The following is a 20,366-nucleotide window of genomic DNA, read 5'->3' on the forward strand; positions in this document are numbered from 1 at the left end:
GCAGCGTGGCGAGCAGGGGCCGGCACGGGCCGGCGGTGACGCGGCCTGTTTCTTTTCTTGAACACTTCGGTTCGCTTATCCAAGCCCTTGCTTCTCCTCTTCCTCCCGCGCGGCTCCTGTCTAGGATTGGGTGGCTCTTTGCTCTGCCCTGGTGGAGATGGAGGGGCGCAAAGTCGTCTGGAGTCACTCATCTGCGACCAAGGCCCCGGGGTGTCCCGCCCCCTGAAGGTGGGTGGCAACTGTTCGGGGTGCCTCTGCCGAGTGGGCAGCCCGGCTATGTCCAGCTGGAGCCCCCCAGGGCGCAACCTCTGCATCTAAGCGTCCAGAGGCGTATGTCCAAGGGCGAGCGCGGTCGGCACGACCGGCGACAGAAAGGCTGCCCCCGAAACCCCACTGTCAGCTGCACCCCCATTCGGCCGCGCGGAGCCCGCACCGGGCCCTCCCCGCCGCCTGGGGCCTCTCTCCGGCAGGGGGCGCTGGCGCCGGCTTTGCTCTGCCCAGTCGGGGCGGGCAAGCGGGGACCCTGCCTCCTGCGCGCCGGCGGTCCGCCCCCCGAGCTCGTCCCGGCGGCCGGCGGGACGCCCGAGCCCGCGCCCCGGAGGCTCCTAGCCAGCCAGCGCCGCGGCCAGAGCTGAGCACACATCCGGGTCGGGAAAGGAGGAGGAAAACGAGTTTCTCGAAACGAACCAACTTGAAAAGAGCCGAGGAGGAAGGGGAGCGGACGCACGGAAGAAAGGAGTGGTGGCGCCCAGCCCCCGCGCGCCGCTCCGGCCCCCGAGCCCCGGCTCCGGCCTGAAGCCCGAGCGCGGCGGGCGGTGGCCGCCCGGCCCCCCACGGCCCCGCGGCATGGCCCGGGGCTCGGGGCTTCTGCGGCGCGCGCCGCTCTGCTCCTCAGCCGTCTGGGCAGCCGCCGCACTCCTGCTGTCCGTGACCCGGACCTCAGGTAGGAACCGCCGTCCCACTAGCCGTTTCGGCCATGCAGCCTCACGTGGGAAGGCATGGGCAAGCGGCGCCCGCGCACCCCTTTCTTTGGACTTGGCGGACCGGCCTTCTGCGCGAGGGGGCGCGGCGGCCGGCTCCGCGCGTAGGGCAGAGCGCGGCCTGGGCGTTGCGGGCCCCGGCGGAGCGCACGGCGCCATCCCTCAACACCGCTCCGCGGCCCACGCCCCCAGCTGGGGCTGGTTCTAATAAGACGCGCTCTGGGGACTGTTAAGTGTTTCCAGAGGCCGGAGGCGGGGGCGGGCTGGGGAGGGGCGGCGGCGGCAGGCGCCGGCGCCCGAGGGGAGCCCCTCTCTGGGGGTTTCCGGGGATCGTGAGTGTGCGTGTGCGTGTGTGTGAGAGACTGTGAATATTAAGCGCGCGCGGTGCCCGCACCCGGGGGCTCGTTCTGCCTCTGGGTCTGCAGCGTCTCCGGTGATTCCCCGAACCTTGCCTCCGGGCCTTTCTCTCCGAGGTTGCCCTTCCATGGCACAAGGCCCCCGCAGACTCCCATTTGCTCCGGTGCAGTCCGCCCCGAACGGGTGGGACTGATGCCAGGTGGGCGCCCCCGTCGGGCGAGGCCCGGGAGGCTGTGGGAAAGCGCCCCCGGTTCGGGGTGGGAGCCCCCGGGCCGCTGCCGGTGAGTCAGTCGCCGGTTTGAAAGGAGTTTTTACTTCTCTTTTGTTGGCCCCTGATCCACCTCCTCTGCCCCTGCTGGGAGGTGGCAGAAGCTGCGTTTCCTGTGACTGGGATCAGGGGTCCCTGGGCTGTCATTCGGGAGAAGGCGCGCGGCTGGTGGGGTGAGGCTGGGGTCCCTGGTTGCGTTTTTCTCGAAGGGGCACCCCACTTCCCCTGGGGGGCCCTGCGCGGCCTCAGGCTGTGTGGATCAGGGTTTCGATCCCGTTCCCATTGCACTTTGGGTCTTGAACTGGAGAAGCGCAAGGAGAGACCCCGGGAGAGGCGTAAAGGAGCTGTCGGGAGGGTTAGCGGGGGCGCTGGGGGATTGGCATAGGGTGCTCTGAGCAGGCGGCACTCGTTCATCTAGGGAGGACCCCGGGAGCACCTCCGGCCTGCGCGCCACCTGGCCGGATTCCGGGCACTATGCCTGGGTTGGGAGGGCAAGCGGGGCCGCCAAGCCCGGGAAATTTGGACACAGATGAGATTCGCCTAAGTCCCCAAAATGTGTAAGACGGCCCGCTTACAATAATGATGACCGAGATGCACGTAAGTAGGTTTCAGTATTGCCCCTTCCATGCACTGTCCTCCCCCCCCCCCGCCCATTCCAGCAGGCAGGTGAGAATTAGGGGACAGCCGCTGGAAGGGGGTGGTCCTCCAGTTCTCCGCAGTCCTGCTGCGCGGGATTCCCGTTCCGTCTTAGCCCGCCCTGTGGAAGAGTCAGAAATACCGAGCCGCCTTTACGGGGGGGCGTTTTGGGCTAAGCAGGTACTGATTACGTCAGATATTACTGAAGACTTGATTGGGGAGGTGGATTTGCATTTATATCGTTGTCCATTGACGCATAAAGCCACTCAGTGTACACGGTGAAATGGTAAGTACACTTGCAGACTCTGAAGTCCGTCTGTAGGATTTCCGTCACTAAGGACGTCCGGGTCGATCTTTCTTTTCCCCCTCGCCCCCGAAGAAGCCCTTTCCCCTGTAGAGTCGGGAGATCCATTTGCGGGGGGCGGGGCCTCCTTCCCGACGCCTCGAGGTGCGTTTGCGCCGCATTTGGTGGTGGCCACGCTGTGGTTAATTGCCATGGAAAACTCCACCCAGCGCACCGTGTGGTTTTTGGAGTCGGTTTGGATTGCGTTTGGGGGAGGGGATGCTGTGGTGAGGGGATTTGTGAAACTAGAAAGGGCGATAAAGACTGTTTAAATCAACAACAGTAAAGTTGCACACATTTCGGACGGAATAGTTTGAACATTGCCGTAATTCCCTGTCGAATTTAAGAAACAAAACAATCGAGTGCTTTCCTATTTCTAGTGAAATAATAATAATCTGTATAGAGAGGGAGTAGGAAAGTTTATAATTGTCTTCTGGACGAGGTAGGTTAACTGAAAATCCAAAGCGGTGGTAATTCATGAATATTGAATAAAATATATGTGTACAATTATATGACTACAGGAGATTTGGGTGTCGGGCATTTTTTCTGCTGTGAAGAGGCACCCACGTCATGGGTGTGTTACACACGAAACGTAATTTACTAAGTGAAAGCATAGATTATATTCAAGGATTCCTGAATTCTTACTCTACATTTTTTTTTTTTTTTTACTGAAGACTGTTCCTTAGAGAGACAAATACCTGCTTTGGGACTACCTACCTCCTTCTAGGTAGGATAGTTAGGGGGTGGTGGAATTTTGGGGTTCTTCCTCACCCCCTTTGGACAGCACCATTGTTTGACAATGCAGAGATCTGGCCTAGATCCCTGGAGTAATAAATATTGATAGTGATACATCTAAAAGAAAATAAATGAAAACATCTTGAATAAGAAGGCTTTGTGGAAAAAGAGAAGTTTTTATGTATATAGTAAGACAACATGTTTTTCTTATTATGGCTGTATACCAGCCAAAGAAGATTGAAGCTTTTTAAGGTTTAATAGTGAAGTCAAGTTTAACCCTTGCCTCCATATGATAAAGAGTGCCACTGAAAATCCCAGCACCATCGACATCCGGTGTAAGCCCCTGTACTTAGTGTTTGTAAAAACGGCAATGGATGACCAGTACGGAAGGTCTGGTCCTGAGGTCGGATTTTCGGTGATGAAGCAAGCTATAGTTAGGAAACTGCTGTCCTGCTTCATTTTTTCCTTGCAAAAAAAGCAACGTGGTTTTAAAAATTCGGGGACAATGATCTGCAGGTTTAGGAGGCAATGTGAAATGACCGTTGTACTTTCATTGTTATAATTTTTTCTGCTGTTCAGTACAGTCACAGTTGGTGTTTGGGTATCACTTTATTGTGGTGTGATTAGTTCCCTGTTGCCCAGGGAATGTGTAGCCTAGGTTTGACCTCAGAGACATTTGAAGTCTGGCAAAGTCTGAGTTTTACCCCTCACTTCCCTTTGAAATCCCTTTTTCTGCAGCCAGTGGGATGGAAATGCAGGAGTGGGGGACAGGTAGGGAGGAGTAATCCCATTAGAAAGGTTTCAGCTGGAGAACTGGCACTTCTTCAGAATGCATCCCATGGGACGCCAGGATGTGAAAAGTTATCATTATCATTGAAATGGGAACTGGTGTGGATGTCCTGGGCTCTTGTCTGTTGAACTCTTTCTAGTCTGATTCTTCTTTTTCAATTCCAACTCATGGCGACCCCAAGTGTTTCAGAGTAGAAATGACCATAGGGCTTTCAAGCCTATGACCTTTCAGAAGCAGATCCCTGGGCCTTTCTTCTGAGGCGCCTCTGGGCGAGTTTGAGCTGCAGACCTTTCGGCCAGCAGTCGAGCGCTTAACCATTGGTGCCACCCAGGGAATCCTAGTCTCATTAAGTACAAAAGATTTGTGTAAGCTTTGTAACTCTTTTTCCCTCGGAGAGCTCTAAGGATAAAACTCAGAGTTCTGTTTCTGGAAATGAAACTGGGCTCCCAAATGTTATCCTTACCCAAGGTTTATAACTTGCTCCTAAAATGGTTCATTGATGTGAGAGTCCTCTGTTTTTATCCGGTCTGTTCCTACCCAGGAACCGTGAGCCCAGGTCAGCATCCAGGGTCACGCATGCAAGGCAGCTGATGTGTTTTTTCTCTCACTCTTTCTCTCTGAGGGGCTGGGCTGCATCCCTCTTAGTTTACACTGCTGGGCCCCACTGGGGGCTCCTCAAGGGTTGGGTCTTCCTCCTTGCACTGGGTCATTGGCTGCGACTCTGTTCCTTGTAAAGAACATTTCATTGTCGTTAAGATTGTTCCTTCTTTGAGGACCCTGCAGTGACCACCAACTGGGTTCTGTGAATATTCGGCATTAAAGGTTTCCAGGAAAAGTAACCACGGCTCTTTGCTTTGCAGTGTGAGCATTGTTGGTTAAATCTGTTTTTTTATTGCTTGTACTCCCAGCTGCATGGCCAATAGCAATTTCATGAAAAGGACTCGTGGACTAAAAGGCCTGGTTTTGAAACGTACTTCTCAGTGACCCTTTGGGTCCTCTGGTTTTGCAGTGCTCGACTGGACCATAGACACAGAAATGTCAGGAGCTCAGTGGGTAGTGTGGGCTTCTTGAGCTTCGAAGTAAAGATCTAAGCAACAAGAGTAGTTCTTGACCATTAATTATGACTGTAACTGGCTGGGGTTTTCTCCTGCCCTCCATTTCTTAGGACATGTTTATTTGGTTTTGTCAAGCAGCTTGCCAAGATGGAAATAAGGGCGGGAGAGCTCTGCTTGCCTGAGCAGTTGTCATACAATATGTCTGGGGGTGTAATCTGTTTGAAATCATCTTAGCAGAGTGGCCAAGTAATTGTTAAACTATGTTGAGAATCTTCACAAAGCTTTTCAGAATAGGCAACTGTGGTGTAGTTTGCACCATTTTTGGGGATTTCTGGGAGTGTTTTCTTTTTTAAGTCCTATCTCTGGGAGAACCAAAGAAATCAAAAGCTGAAGGAAAGGAAATAATTAAAGAAAAATTTAGCCTAATTCCACTAAGTAGCTTGTTGTTCTCTAGAAAGTCTTAAATTCCAGTGGGAAGTGGGGTGTGTGTCTTTTGGAATGAGCTTCAGTAAGCACTTTGTTACTTTCGAGATGTTATCAGTGGGGGACAGGGCTGTTGCTGCTGCTTCTCCAGGAGTGGGGGAGGGTTTCCCCCCAACCCCAAAGGCTCTGAGCCTAATGGTTTCCACACCCTGTGCCCTCTTGGAGGGGTAGTTCATACAGTATGCGGTTATCTTAAAGAAGCATTTTGGCCTTGCAGACCTGCACTGTTGGATATAGTAGCCACTGGTGGTGCAGTGGTTAAAGCGCTTGACTGCTAACCATAAGGTCAGCGGTTCAAACCCACCAGCTGCTCTGCAGGAGAAAAGACCAGCTTCCTTAAGGATTACAGTCTAGGAAACCCTATGGGGCAGTCCTACTCTGTCATATAGGGTCACTATGAGTCAGAATTGACTTGATGGCACACAACAATAGGCCAATGTGACTATTTAAATTAGTTAAAATGAAATGAAATTAAAGATTGAATTTCTCCATTGTACAGGCCACATTTCAAGGGCTCGGTAGCCATGTGTCAGTGGTGGCCACCAATTGGGACCACACAGATTCAGAACGTTTATTTTCATCATTGCAGAAAGCCTGCTGGCTGGTCAGTGTGTTTGTCACTGTGGCTTCAGAACCACAAACTTAGTAGCCTTAAAACAACAGGAATTTATTCCCTCCTAGGTCTGGAGGCCAGAGTCTGAAGTCAAGGCGTTGGCAGGGCCATGCTGTACCCAAGGCTCTGGGGAAGGATCCTTCCTTGTCTCTTCCAGCTCCCGTTGACTCCTGGTGGCTATTGGTGTTCCTTGGCCTATGGCCACATAACTCCAGTCTTGGCCTTTGCCTTTGCATGGCCTTCTTCCCTGTGTGTTTTCCCTTTCCTTTTCTTAAAGGACACCAGGTAATTCCTTCTTGAGATCCTTAACTAGCATCTGCAAAGACTATTTTCAAATAAGGTCACATTCTGAGGTTCTGTGTAGATGCAATTTTGGGGGGACACTATAGATCCCTGGGTGTTGCAAATGGTTTGCGTTTGACTGCTGGCCTAAAGGTTGGCAGTTCGAACTTCCATAAAGATTACAGCCAAGAAAACCTTATGGAGCAGCTCTATTCTATAACACATGGGGTTGTCATGAGTCAGAATCAACTTGTTGGCAATGGGTTATTCAACCCACAAGAACACATAAGTAATTGGGGGAGTGGAGGGAAGAAAGGGCTCTTCCTTACAGCAAAATGCCAACTAATAAATGTGAGGGGAGTTGGAAAATCACATCTTACAACAATAATTGGATGGATTGATTTGGGCAGGCATAATCGACGAGTGCTGGAGGCTAAGTTTGACAAGGAACAGGATTTTCATGGTCTCAAAGTATTTCCCTACAGATTCCTTATTTGTATACACTGGAGAACTAGGCATCACGTTAGCTGGCAATCAAGACTAAAATCACCAGTTCAGGGCAGACGGACTTTGTATGCCTTTGGAAGGGGTGCCATCATGTTGGCTGTATTCCAGCTGGGGATGCATATAGCCTGAATCTGATCATGAGCAAAAATCAGCACACTCAAGCCAAGGGGTATTTTATGAAGCCACTGGCCTGTATTAAAAAATGTCGGTGTCATGAAAAGTCCAGGTTAGAGACTATGGGAGCATGACACCCAAATGTGATCTATTGCTAGGTCTTCTCTCCTCCTCTCTGCTCTGGAATTGGCTCTCTTTTAAGGCAAAACTGACTAGTCCCATTGGTAGGCCACAATTACCCTATCACACAGTGCCACCCAGTCACCTGGGTAGGAATTACAAGGACGTGGCTAGAAAGGGCACACACAAAAGTAATTAATCTGCCACACATCCTTATGATTCACCTGTAAGTCCTTACTGTTTTATCTGTAATTACTTCAGCATGAATGGTAAGAACTATTAATTCACATAACCTCAGTACTGTTCTATAGTCAGCCACAATAACCATGACCCTTTAGTGTATCTGATAGTCTAGCACACAGGCATGCTCCATTTTCCCAGCTGTCTTGAAAAGGCTTTTTACAGTTATTTTTTTCTCAGCAAGGTCCATACAGAGTACCCACATTAACATTGGGTTTCTTGCTCTTTTTTTCCTCTCCGTGACCTTAATCGAGTCCCAGGGTGGTACACAGGGTTAACATGCTGCGGTACAGTGAATTACTTAATATGGCCCTTCTAGCCATTCATGGTCGTGTAACTCCCACAAAATCATGGGGTGGGGCTATGCAAATCAGGTGCTTATGGCCTACCAAGGGGATTGAACAGCTTGGTAACAATGCAGATAAGGCGCAAGGAATCCTTGAGGGCGTGGAACCATGCAAATAAGGTGTATGGAGCCCTAATGAGGGGTTTGGTCAGTTTTGCCATCCCACTAGGCTTAAAATGAGCCATCCCAGAGGCAGGAAGGGAGGGATCCCACTACCATCAAGAAGAACCAGGAGCAGAGCTTGTCCTTTGGACTTGGGGTCCCTGAGAACCTAGCAGACCCAGGAGACAGAGAGCTGTAACACCAGAGATGGTGCAAGACACCGAGAAGTGGTGGCAGAGAAATGGGGGCAGCAGAACCAGGAGACCAGTGCAAAATGACATGGTGGGCTTCCTGGCCCACAGAGCGAGGTGGCTACAGTAGGTGTGTCTACCCACAGAGTGAGAGAGCTGAGTACCTTTGGGGAAGAGGCTTGCTGGCTAAAGAGGTTTGTAACACTTGCCTGAGCAGGGCAGAGGCCAGGCTGAGGGGCTGAGCGAGAGGCCTGCCTGCAGGCACTGATGAGAAGAAGCTGTCCTGACCGAAGAACTGTATCTCGAGTCGTTCCCGATCCTGAATTGTAATCTCTTACTTCTGTAATAAACCCCAGAGCTGTGAGTATGGTCTGTGAGTTCTGTGTGGGCATTGCAACAAATTGTCAATCTCAGCAGAGAAGAATGCCTTGGGAGGGATGGCTGGTGTCAAAATTAGTAAAAAGGTTGGAGAGAGGAGGTATGTCTGACTTCCACCTTATTGGAATCAGCTTTGTTCTGGTGCTGATGATCTTGAGTCTGTCTCCTAACTTGTGAAATTAGATGATGAGGTCCAACAACATGCCATTTTTATATACTCTTGGTGGCTACTGAAAAGTTGGAGGTTTGAGTCTACCCAGAGGCACCTCGGAAGAAAGGCCTGGCAGTTATTTCTGAAAGAACAGCCATTGAAAGCCCTGTGTAGCACAGCTCTACTGTGACACACGTGGGGTCACTATGAGTTGGAGTCCACTAGATGGTGCCATCCTTAAGTCCTTAATCAGAATGGCCCTTCAGCAGAACCTCAGGATTCCCTTGGATCAGCAGCTCTGAATTCCAGAAGGTGCTGCTTCTCTGAGGTTCTCCAAGGAAACCTAGGATGAAGGCAGGGTGGGGCAGCAAATGATGTGGACAGTGCCGGTGTGAGAACGGCTCTGCAGAGCTGGGTGTCCTGGGTGCAGAGACCCGGGCCTTCCCATGCGGAGGACTGGGGGTGTTGTGGTTCTGACTTCCTCTTGGAGAATCTTGGTGCTTATGAGTGCAGGGAAGGCCCAGGAGTTAATCTCCAAGGGAGATTACTTGAGCTTGTTTACTGCAGCCTTTCTCGGTCCCTCTCTTTCCAGAATTACTGTTTTGCTGGGATCCTCCTTGCACTGCTTCCAGGAAACGAGCTGCAGAATACCTCGTGGAGTAGACTTTCTACACCGTTCTCAAAGCCCTCATTTTATTAAAACCAAGCCCTTTTCCAACAACCACGAAAACAACAGCAACAAAAGACTCCATTTTCTGCTTTTGGGTTGTGGAGGTGTGGGATAGAAAGTGTTTACATTGGGAGAGAAGGTATTAACAGCATATGAAACAGATGAAGGGATTAGTATCCAGAATATATAAAGAGCTTGTAACATAAGTAAAAAAAAGATAAAAATGACTCCACTGAAACAGGGACTCAGGGTTCCTTCAGTTAGTTTCAGAAGAGCAAATACAAAAGGCCAAAAACAGAGAGTTTGGCCTTCGTGGGGTTCCAGGATATGCAAACGAAACAGTCATCACCTGCTGATTTTGACCTGTGAGAGAAGAATTTGACCTGTGAGAGAAGAATTTGACCTGTGAGAGAAGAATTGGGTGCTAACTAGTGTGTAAGCACAGTGGGTAATATGGCATTGTGAAGGGTGAATTGTGGCTTTCTGGGCAGTTTGACCTTGGCTGGTAAAATTTAAAATGCGCATATTCTGTGGCTTATGCTAAGAAGATAAAGGCTTAGGGAGGGAGGCTTGTGGAAGGATGCTCACTGCAGCATCCTTGGTGATAGTGTCTTTTGATGGGAACCAAATAAACTGCTACTTATAAGCTATGGATTATGATAAAGCGGTTAAAATGAATGTGGAGGTAGATAACTGTGGATCTACCACTCATCTATCAGTCTGTCGTACGGTGGGGGCTTGTGTGTTGCTGTGATGCTGGAAGCTATGCCACTGGTATTTCACATACCAGCAGTGTCACCCATGGTGGACAGGTTTCAGTGAAGTTTTCAGCCTAAGACAGACTAGGAAGAAAGGCTTGGTGACCTACTTCCAAAAATTAGCCAATAAAAACCTTATGGATCACGACAGACCATTGTCTGATTTGCTTGCTTTGGAGATGTCATCAGGAGGGATCAGTCACTGGAAGAGGACATCATGTTTGGTGAAGCAGAGGACCAGTGAGGGAGACGCTCAGTGAGATGGGCATCATGTTTGGTGAAGCAGAGGACCAGTGAGGGAGACGCTCAGTGAGATGGGCACAGTAGCCGCCACGACGGACTCGAATATGCTGGCAGTCACGAGGATGATGCAGGACCGGGCGGCGTTTTTTTCGATAGAACGTAAGGTGCCATGAGTTGGAGAGAACTCCAGGGCAGCTATCCACCTGTGTCTGTAGATGCTAATAGAGGGAGATCTCAAAGAGAGTTTGCTGAAGGGGGGAAAAATCAAGTTACAGAAGGGCGTACACTGCATATCACTCATCTTAAAAAAACCTGCCTCCCGTTTTACAAACCTTTTCTGTAGAGATAGAAATCCCAAGAAGAAGAGCTTGAAATACACACATCAGGCCAAAAACAATGGTTATGTCGGGAAAGATGAGGTTGGCATTAAGGAGGCACTAGCTGTAGTAGTGTGTCTTTTAACTAGGAGACTGTTCTGATGTATAGTTGAAAACATTCAGGAGCTTTTACATACTTGTATGCCTCCTATGCTATTGATTAATTTATCAAAGCCTTTTTTTAAGTCCCTGGGGAAGACAGTTTCTGCAGACGGATGAGTTGGGGGGTTGCTGCGAGTTTATCGTCTACCTGCCTGCCTTCTGTCACCTCCATTCCATTGCCTTCTTCCTTGCTTTGTAAAAAGTCCTCGTGTGGCTCTGGCCAGAGGGGCTGGTGAGGAAGAAACTCAGAAAGCCAGTTGATTGCGTGGACTGTGGAACTCCATAAGCTCTTCAGTGATGCATCTCCATTTTCATGAGTTATATGAACACTTACAGGAGTCCTTGGGTGGCACAAACAGCTAAGCATCCGACTAGTAAAGTTTAGGTGTTCGGACCCACCCAGAGGCCCACAGAAGATAGGCCTGGCAATCTGCTCCTGAAAGGTGGAAACCCTATGGAGCGGTTCTATTTTGCAGAAGTGGGGTCATCTTAAGTCGGGACCGACCTGGTAGCTGCTGGGAATAGTGACCACATGAATCGTTTCAGAAATGGAAGATTTGAGTAGCAGGAAATTCACCTGACTCTCTGTGAGGGCAGTCTCCCGGCTTTACAGATGTTGGATCCTTATTCCATTTTAAACGTATTTAGAAAATTTACACCTGTCACAGATCTCTCCATATACTGTTGCTTGGCGCCAGACCTACAGTGTGTCAGTAGGCGTCTCTGGGTTTGCTTGTTTTGGGTGTAGACCAGAATAGCCGTCTCTGTAATTCTAGAACCCTGAGTTTGCATACTGAACTGTTAAAATGTTTTTACCTTGCATAAATAGCCACAAGAATCAGAATTTTCTTGATATTCTGAAACTGAACAAAATACAGGGAACTAAAATGGATGTTGGTGTGAAAATATGATTAGAGGTGTCTTTTGAGACTGAGGTTCAGGTTTTTAGGGTCATTAAAATGGAAGTTCTGTCCTCACTGATTTTTTAATGAAGAGAATATTACATATTTACACTTAACTGCATGCTAATTGAGTACAGCTTTCTGTTGATTTTGTTTTTTTGGGTTTTACATAATAATGTCTTTGATAAAAGGGTGCACTGCTAACCAGTACTCCTTTGTCAATAGGCACCTAGGCCTGGAGTGGCCCGCCCACTGCCTCTGGCCCCCAGAACTGGTTATTGCTGTGGACAGGACTAGCTCTGAGTCCCCTGACATGGGGGGGCACAGATATACACCATCCCCAGCCTGGCAGGGGTGTCCTGTGCTGGGTGGAGAAGTGTGGGCTGTACAGTTAGAACCTCTGCGGGCGCTGGCGGCCTGATGTGGCCCAGTCACGTGACAACACAGCTCTGCTCTATCCACCTGGAAAGCTTGTCACCTTGGCGCCATATCTCTGGACCATCCAAGGTCTGCTTGACCCCTTCACCTTTCTCCAGCTTGTCGTTCTTTGTTGTTAGATGCCTTCGAGTCAGTTCTGACTCATGGTGACCCCATGCGTGCAGAGTAGAACCGTGCTCCACAGGGTTTTTCACGTCTATGACCTTTCAGAAGCAGATTGCAGGCCTGCATGTCTTCCGAGCGCCTCTGAGTGGGTTTGAACTGCCAAACTTTCTGCTAGTAGTGAGCACTTAACTGTTGGTGCCACCCAAGGAGCCTTCCTCCAGCTTAACCACTGCCATTTGCCTGTGGAGAAGGGGCGTTGAGCCACAAGGATATGTGGGCTTTGATTTACCTGTTTACTAGTCGATTCTGGCTTTTGGTGACTCCGTGTGTGTGTCGGAGTAGAACTGTACTCCATGGGGTTTTTATGGCTAATTTTTCAGAAGTAGATTGCCAGGCTTTTCTTCTTAGGTGCCGCTGAGTAGACTCGAACCTCCAGTCTTTGGATTAGCAGCTGAGTGTGTTAACCATTTGCACCACTGAGGGACTTGATTAAGGTGCATCATTTTTGCACTGTAGCCTACCAAATGTCAGAGATCCCCAAGGAGAGTGTGGGGGGATCAGGAGAGGCTGGGCGCTGGCAGGAAGGCACCTGGGGTCTAGTTTTTTTTTTGCACATGCCTCAAACACTCCTTTCCCAGGGGTGAGGTTCCTGGATGTGGTGTTCCCTGCCTGTGGGTCTTTGTTTCCCTTACAGGAGCCCCAGTAAAAACAAAAGCAAAACCCAACAAAAGCAAACATCCTAAAGGCTGTTGGGGGTGTGTGGCTGTCAGTATTTTTGATTCATTTGGCGCTGGAACCCCTTTGAAGTCAAAGCAGCTTGGACTCCTGGAAGGCATGGCCTCCTAGGGCCTGTGGAAGGCCATAAAAGGCCAAATGGAGGAAGGAGAGAGCAAGTGGGCAGTGCTGCTGTGGTTTTTCTGGAGTCTGGGCAAGGCTTTGTAATGGAAGGAGTTCTCGGGAGTACATGTCTTTGTTGTTTGCATTCAAAGATGCCTTCATGTAGTTTTGTCCTATCTTACTGAACAAAAAACAAACAAAAAACCCGTTGCTGTCAACTCAGTTTTGGCTCATGATGACTCCATATGTTACAGAGTAGAACTGTTCCATAGGGTTTTCTGGGCCGTAATCTTTGTGGGAGCAGATTGCCAGGCCTTTCTTCCACAGTACCACAGGATGGGTTTGAACAACCAACCTTTAGGTTAGTAGGTGAGTGCAAATCATGTGCGCCACCCAGGGCCCTACGAAGTAAGAAGGTAGTGTAAAACACACCATGGGCCAAAAAAGGCACTGACTGAGGCTAGACCTGAGCTTCTAAATGAGTGCCTAGCAGGACAGAGGAGACTGGGCAGCTGCTCAGTGCAGGGGCCTGTGGACACTGGAGGGTGGGCTGCTGGTTGGCAGAGCCCGTGCAGAGGAAGAGCCTTGGGAGTGAGCGTGTGTCAAGTGACAGGTGTCAGCATGTGTCCAAGTGGCTACTGGCTACATGTGACTGGAATGTTGGGACCTACTTGATGGCTTTGAATAATAATGGAGCGTGTCATTGTGTTTTGTGATTGTTTTAACAAATCGGTCAAGCACGTAATTTTTTTCTTTCCTAAGGTTCACCTAGCTGGTTAAAAAAAACTTACACCAGTTTACCTGTTTGCAAAAAAAAAAAAAAGAAAAGACACTAAACAAAAACAATCCAGGAAACTATATGCAAAATCAAGTCTGTTATTATTATTTTGGAAGAAGGAAAATCCACTCTTTTGCAAGGCTGAGCCCAGGGACAGTTACCTCTAATTAGTAAAGTGTTGTGTATTTTGAGAGTTCAAATAAGGTTCAGTTACTTTTTCTTTTCGCTATTACTAGGAACTTTGAGCCCATTTCTTTCTTTTTTTAAATAATTACCCACTCCTCCCCCCAAGAAAAAGGAAAACCCTAAATAGTCATGTTTCTTCCAGTTGATGAACCACAAATTTCTGTGGGGTCTGAATCAGCTAGGATGTTTCAAAAAAGAAAGCCAAATGTGGATGTGAGTTGATTTACCCAGAACTATCTAGACACTTATCTAGACACAGACCTGGCCATCTGCTTCCAAAACGTCACAACCTTGAAAACCCTATGGAGCAGTTCTACTCCACACACATAGGGTCGCAGTGAGTCAGAACAGACTTCATGGTGACTAACAATAACAACAACAAGTTTTTACAAAATGCAGTTCATAATTGCTCAATTTCCAGCCATAGAACGAGGCCTGCCGTGAGCTTTGAGTTTTTGTTCCTTGTGATGTCCGGTGACTGTGGTGAGATAAAAAGAGCTTATTTAAAAAATATGCTTTGTTTATTTGTTATATCAAAAAACAAAAACCAAACCCGTTATTGTTGAGTCAGTTCTGACTAATAACAACCCTATAGACAGAGTAGAACTGCCCCATAGAATTGCCAGTGAGCGGCTGGTGGATTTGAACTGCTGACCTTTTGACAAATGCTTAACCACTGTGCCTCGAGGGCTCCATTTGTTGTATAAACAAGTATTTTTTTAAGAATCACTGCTTATGTGAACCTCCTCACAAAACGCTACTACGTGTTTTCTATTATGTAGGTACATACCTCCAAGAGACCTGAGAGGTACAGTCTGAAATGTTTTAATGTTATATCAGCGTAATGTATTCACCTGTTACTTGATTAACTAAAATCTAAGAAAAACAAAACAAAAACAGAAAACCCGGTTTAAAAGTAAATCAATCCAATAAGAGTATAAAATGAAAAGTGCCTCTTGTTCTTATCTCATCCACTGGTACCCAGTGCCTGTTCCAGCCTGGTTCTGCAGAGGTAAACACCATTAACGGTCCCGTGCATCTTTCTAGACACCCCACCCCACCCCACCCCACCCCAGACACTTCCCCCGACCCCTGACATTTCTAGGCAAACACATTTCTCTGTGCATCTCCTTTGTTTTATATACAGGGGGATCATAACACACATACTAAATTGAAATTTGTTTTCACTTAGCACGTAAACCCAGTACCATCGAGTCGATTCTGACTCATAGTGACCCTATAGGACAGAGTAGAACTGCCCCGTGGAGTTTCCAAGGAGCACCTGGTGGATTCGAACTGCTGACCCTTTGGATAGCAGCCATAGCACTTAACCACTATGCCACCAGGGTTTCCTCACTTAGCACTAGTTCTTATAAATCCTTCTTCATTACTGCATGCCTGGCAACTTCATTTTTTTAAACCCTTGCTAATATCTGTCATTTAGAAATACATAATTTATTTGTCTGGTCTTCTAATTTTAAGGTGTCACGTTAAAAAAAGTCACCGCAGTGAGCATCTGTAGACATGATTTCTTTTGCACTTGCGTCGGTATTTCAGTGGTAGAATTCTTTCCTTCCGTGTAGGAGACCTGGATACGATTCCCGGCCAGTGCATCTCATATGCAGCCACCAGTCGTCTGCAGTGGAGGCTTGTGGGTTGCTATGGTGCTGAACAGGTTTCAGTGGAGCTTCCAGACTAAGGCAGACTAGGAAGAAAGGCCTGGAGATCTTCTGAAAAATCAACCAGTGAAAACCCTATGAATCACAACAGTCTGATATGTAACCTATCATGGGAATGACACAGTACTGGGCAGCAGCTGTTTCATTCAGGTGTGCTGAGGTCGCCATGAGCTGGGGGCCAACTCAGTGGCAGCTGATGACAGCAACAATGTGGATTGAATTGTGTCCCCCCGCAAATATCTGTCAACTTAGCTGGCCCATGAGTCCCAGTATTGTGTTGTTGTCCACCACTTTATGTTATTTTCCTGTGTGTTGTAAATCCCATCACTATGATGCAATAGGATGGATTAGTGGCAATTATACTGATGAGAGCTACAAGATTAGATAGTGTCTTAAGCCAATCTCTTTCAGATATAAAAGAGAGAAGCAAGCAGAGAGACAGGGGGCCTCATACCACCAAGAAAGCAGCACTGGGAGCAGAGGGCATCCTTTGGACCTGAGGTTCCTGCCCTGATATGCTCCCAGACCAAGGGAAGACCGATGATAAGGACCTTCCTCTAGAGCTGAGAGAGAGGGAAAGCCCTCCCCTGGAGCTGGCACCCTAAATTCGGACTTCTAGCCTACTGGACTGTGAGAGAACAAACTCTTTGTTAAAGCCATCCGCTCATGATGTTTCTGTTATAGCAGCACTAGGTGACTAAGACAAACAGCAACAACAGGAGTAATCTGTAGGGTTAATTCCCACAAGTGAGATTTTTTTGTCTGAAGTATCTGTATTTGACATTGTGATGGATTATACCCAGTTGATCTCCCAGAAGTTGGCAGCAGTGTAGGCTGTCAGCAGCAGTGTTTCTCTGAGCCCTGACCTACACTGGAGATTATCGGGTATTTTAACCTTAGTAAGTCTGAAAAACATGTGGTGTCTCAATACTGATACTGACTTTTGTTTAATTGTCCAGGAGGCTGAATGTCTTTTCACGTTTTTTTCTGTTCACTTTCTCTGCTAATGTTTTGTTAGTTGTTCTCAATTTTCTTATATTTAGGGATAATATGTGATTTAGCTCTATTCCTGATCATATGAAAGTATTTTTTCCCCAGATTGTCCTTTGGCTTTGCTTATGAGGCTTGTTTCCACCAAGAAAGTTTTAATTTGTATGGCGTCAAATTAAGCCAGCTGTTCTTTTATGTTTTAAGTCTTCCATGGAAATCTCTCTACTATTACCAGAGTATTTTTTTTTTTTTAATGCTTAAATCTTTTGTTTACATAGAATTTAGATTCAATTCATTTATTCCCAGAAAAATTAGGTGCCTTGAAAATCCTTTTGGAGTAATCTATATCTTTTCAGTGGTTTTAAAAGCAGCTTTTTTTTTTTTGGTATTAAAAATCACATGTATATTTGGTGTTATTTATGGACTACTCAGTTTCTTAGTCTTAATTACTCTATACATTTTAATATTTGGTAGGATTAATCTGTCCCTCTTTACTCATCCTCTCTGCTATGAATTTTCCTGGCTTGTCTTACTTATTATTTTTTTCTAGATGCACCTTAGAACAGTTTTATCAAATTATAAGCAAGGCATGTTCTTAAGCTGTGAGTTTTCTTACGAGTGAAGTTCTAGCTATAATCTTTAGGTTGTGTTACGTAATGTTTTTATTACTATTTTCCAAATATTCTGAAATCTCAATTTTTATTTTAAAGAGCTGTTTAAGAAGTTTTAATACTTCCAGTGAGCTGTTTTTTAGAGTTAGTCGATATTCAACCATTTCAGGAGGTAGCAGGTGATCAAGAACTCATGGTGCTGAAGGAAGAGGTCCAAGGTTCACTGAAGACATTGGTGAAAAACGAGGCTCCAGAAATGGACGGAATACCAGCTGAGATGTTTCAGCAAATGGATGCCGCACTGGAAGTACTCACTTGTCTGTGCCAAGAAATTTGGAAGATAGCTGCCTTGCCGGTCGACTGGAAGAGATTCATATCTGTGCCCATTCCAAAAAAAAGGTGATCCAACAGAATGCAGAAATTATCGAACAATATCATTAATATCGCACAAGTAAAGTTTTTCTAAAGATCATTGAACAACGGTTGCAGCAGTATATTGACAGGGAACTGCTGGAAATTCAAGCCAGATTCAGAAGAGGACGTGGAACAAGGGTTATCACTGCTGATGTCAGATGGGTTCTGGATGAAAACAGAGAATACCAGGAAGATGTTTACCTGTGTTTTATTGACTATGCAAAGGCATTTGACTGTGTGGATCATAACAAATTATGGATAACATTGTGAAGAATGGGAATTCCAGGACACTTAATTGTGCTCATGAAGAACCTGTACATAGACTAAGAGGCAATCATTGGAACAGAAAAAGGGGATAGATACTGTGTGGTTTAAAATCAGGAATAGTGTGTGTCAGGGTTGTATCCTTTCATCATACTTACTCAGTCTATATGCTGAGCAAATAATCCGAGAAGCCGAACTGTATGAAGAAGAATGGGGCATCAGGATTGGAGGAAGACTCATTAACAACCTGTGATATGCAGATGACACCACCTTGCTTGTGAAACAAAGAGAACTTGAAACACTTACTGATGAAGATCAAAGACTGCAGCCTTCAGCATGGATTATACCTTGACATGAAATAAAAATCCTCACAACTGGACCAGTAGGCAACATCATGATAAACAGAGAGGATATTGAAGTTGTCAAGGATTTCCTTTTACTTGTATCTACAATCGATGCCCATGGAAGAAGCCATCAAGAAATCAAACAACATATTGCAGTGGGCAAATCTGCTGCAAAAGACTTCTTTAAAGTGTTAAAAAATAAAGATGTCACCTTGAGGACTAAGATGCCCCTGACCCAAGCCATGGTATTTTTATTCACCTCATATGCATGTGAAAGTTGGGCGATGAGTAAGGAAGACCAAAGAAGAATTGATGCCTTTAGTTATGGTGTTGGCAAAGAATATTGAATATACCATGGACTGTCAGAAGAATGAACAAATCTGTCTTGGAGGAAGTATAGCCAGAATGCCCCTTAGAAGTGAGGATGGTGAGACTTCATCTCATGTACTTTGGACATGTCAGGAGAAACCAGTTCCTGGAGAAGAACATCGTGCTTGGTTAAGTGGTGGGTCAGGATAAAGAGGAAGACCCTCAACAATGGATTGCCTCAGTAACTGCAGCAATAGGCTCAAACAGCAAAGATTGTGAGGATGGCACAGGACTGGGCAGTGTTTTGTTCTGTTGTACATAGGGTCGCCATGAGTTGGAAGTGACTCTATGTCACCTACAACAACAACGGCATTGAGTTTTGGTTAGAGAGTGTAGTCTGCTGAGTTATTTACGGCTTCGGGGAGTATGATGGATTTTTGTGGCTTAAAATATGGTCATTATTTGTAAATGTCCAGTGGAAACTTGGAAAGTTGTATTCTTAGTGTAGATCGACTTCATTAATTATGTACTTTAGCTCTTCTGTACCTTATTCATTTTGTCACCTGCACAAGGCAAGTACCCTGTGTAATTATTTCTGTTTCTCTTTGATTTTACTTTGTGTTTTTGAACATTTTGATGTTTGGTACATACATTTTTTACACATCTTTATTGAGAATTGTACTCTTAACTCTTTCTAAATGTTCTTTTTGTTTCTAATTAAAACATGTATCATATTAATTTTATGATTACCTCTTTCTTATTTGTGATATCTGCTTGGTAAATCTTTTTCATTTTAAAAGTTCCTACCTTCTGGTGGTTTGAGATTAGATAGAGTCTTAGTTATCTAGTGCTGCTGTAACAGAATACTACAAGTGGATGGCGTTAACAAAGAGAAATTTACTTCTTCACAGTAAAGTAGGCTAAAAGTCCAAACTCAGGGCTTCAGCTCCAGGGGAAGGGTTTCTCTCTCTGTTGGCCTTCTTATTTATGTTCCCCTAGACTAAGACCTTCTCTGTGCAGGGATCCCGGGTCCATAGGATGTGCTGTGCTCCCAGCATGCCTTCTTGGTGGTATGAGGTCCCCCACTCTTTGCTTGCTTCCTTTTCCTTTTATCTCTTGTAAGATAAGAGGTGGTGAAGGCTACACCCCAGGGAAACTCTCATTACATTGGATCAGGGATGTGACCTTAGTAAGGGTGTTACATTCCCACCCTAATCTTCTTTAACATAAAATTACAATCACAAAATAGAGGACAACTACACAATACTGGGAATCACGGCCCAGCCAAATTGATACACACATTTTTGGGGGAACATAATTCAGTCCATGACAGATGAGTACTTTTAATATAACAAATAACTTTATTTGGGTTTTGATTTTCTCATTTTCTTTTAGATAATAAGTTTCTCTTCACTTATATTTATTGAGATAATATATTCGTTCTTCCGTCACCCCATAAGGTTGTGTTTTTGTATTTTGATGCTTCCTTTTTCATCTCCATTTTGTTTGCTTTCTTTTCTTTGGATGCATGTGATTTTTATGTAAGATGTCTGTTAAAATAGAAGTGACTAGAAGGTAAAAAAATAAAAAGACAGGCAAACATTTACCAGGCAGATATTATAAATGAATTCTTAAAATTCAGCCGTCTGCAGAGAAGAGCAGTGTCAC

The 20,366-nt window shown here is 46.5% G+C and overlaps 1 protein-coding gene across 1 annotated transcript in view; it reads left to right on the forward strand.

Moving 5' to 3' along the window:
* The first annotated feature begins 549 nt into the window (after positions 1–549).
* The window catches only part of ROR2 (receptor tyrosine kinase like orphan receptor 2), a 350,770-nt gene continuing 330,953 nt past the window's right edge, over positions 550–20,366 (forward strand). Inside the window, exon 1 of the mRNA XM_049897028.1 lies at positions 550–943. Within this exon, the coding sequence (XP_049752985.1) occupies positions 847–943 (97 nt within the window). The 5' untranslated portion in view covers positions 550–846. The remainder of the gene's footprint in view (positions 944–20,366) is intronic.

Source organism: Elephas maximus, chromosome 9 (genome assembly GCF_024166365.1).
Source record: "Elephas maximus indicus isolate mEleMax1 chromosome 9, mEleMax1 primary haplotype, whole genome shotgun sequence".
NCBI lineage: Eukaryota > Metazoa > Chordata > Mammalia > Proboscidea > Elephantidae > Elephas > Elephas maximus.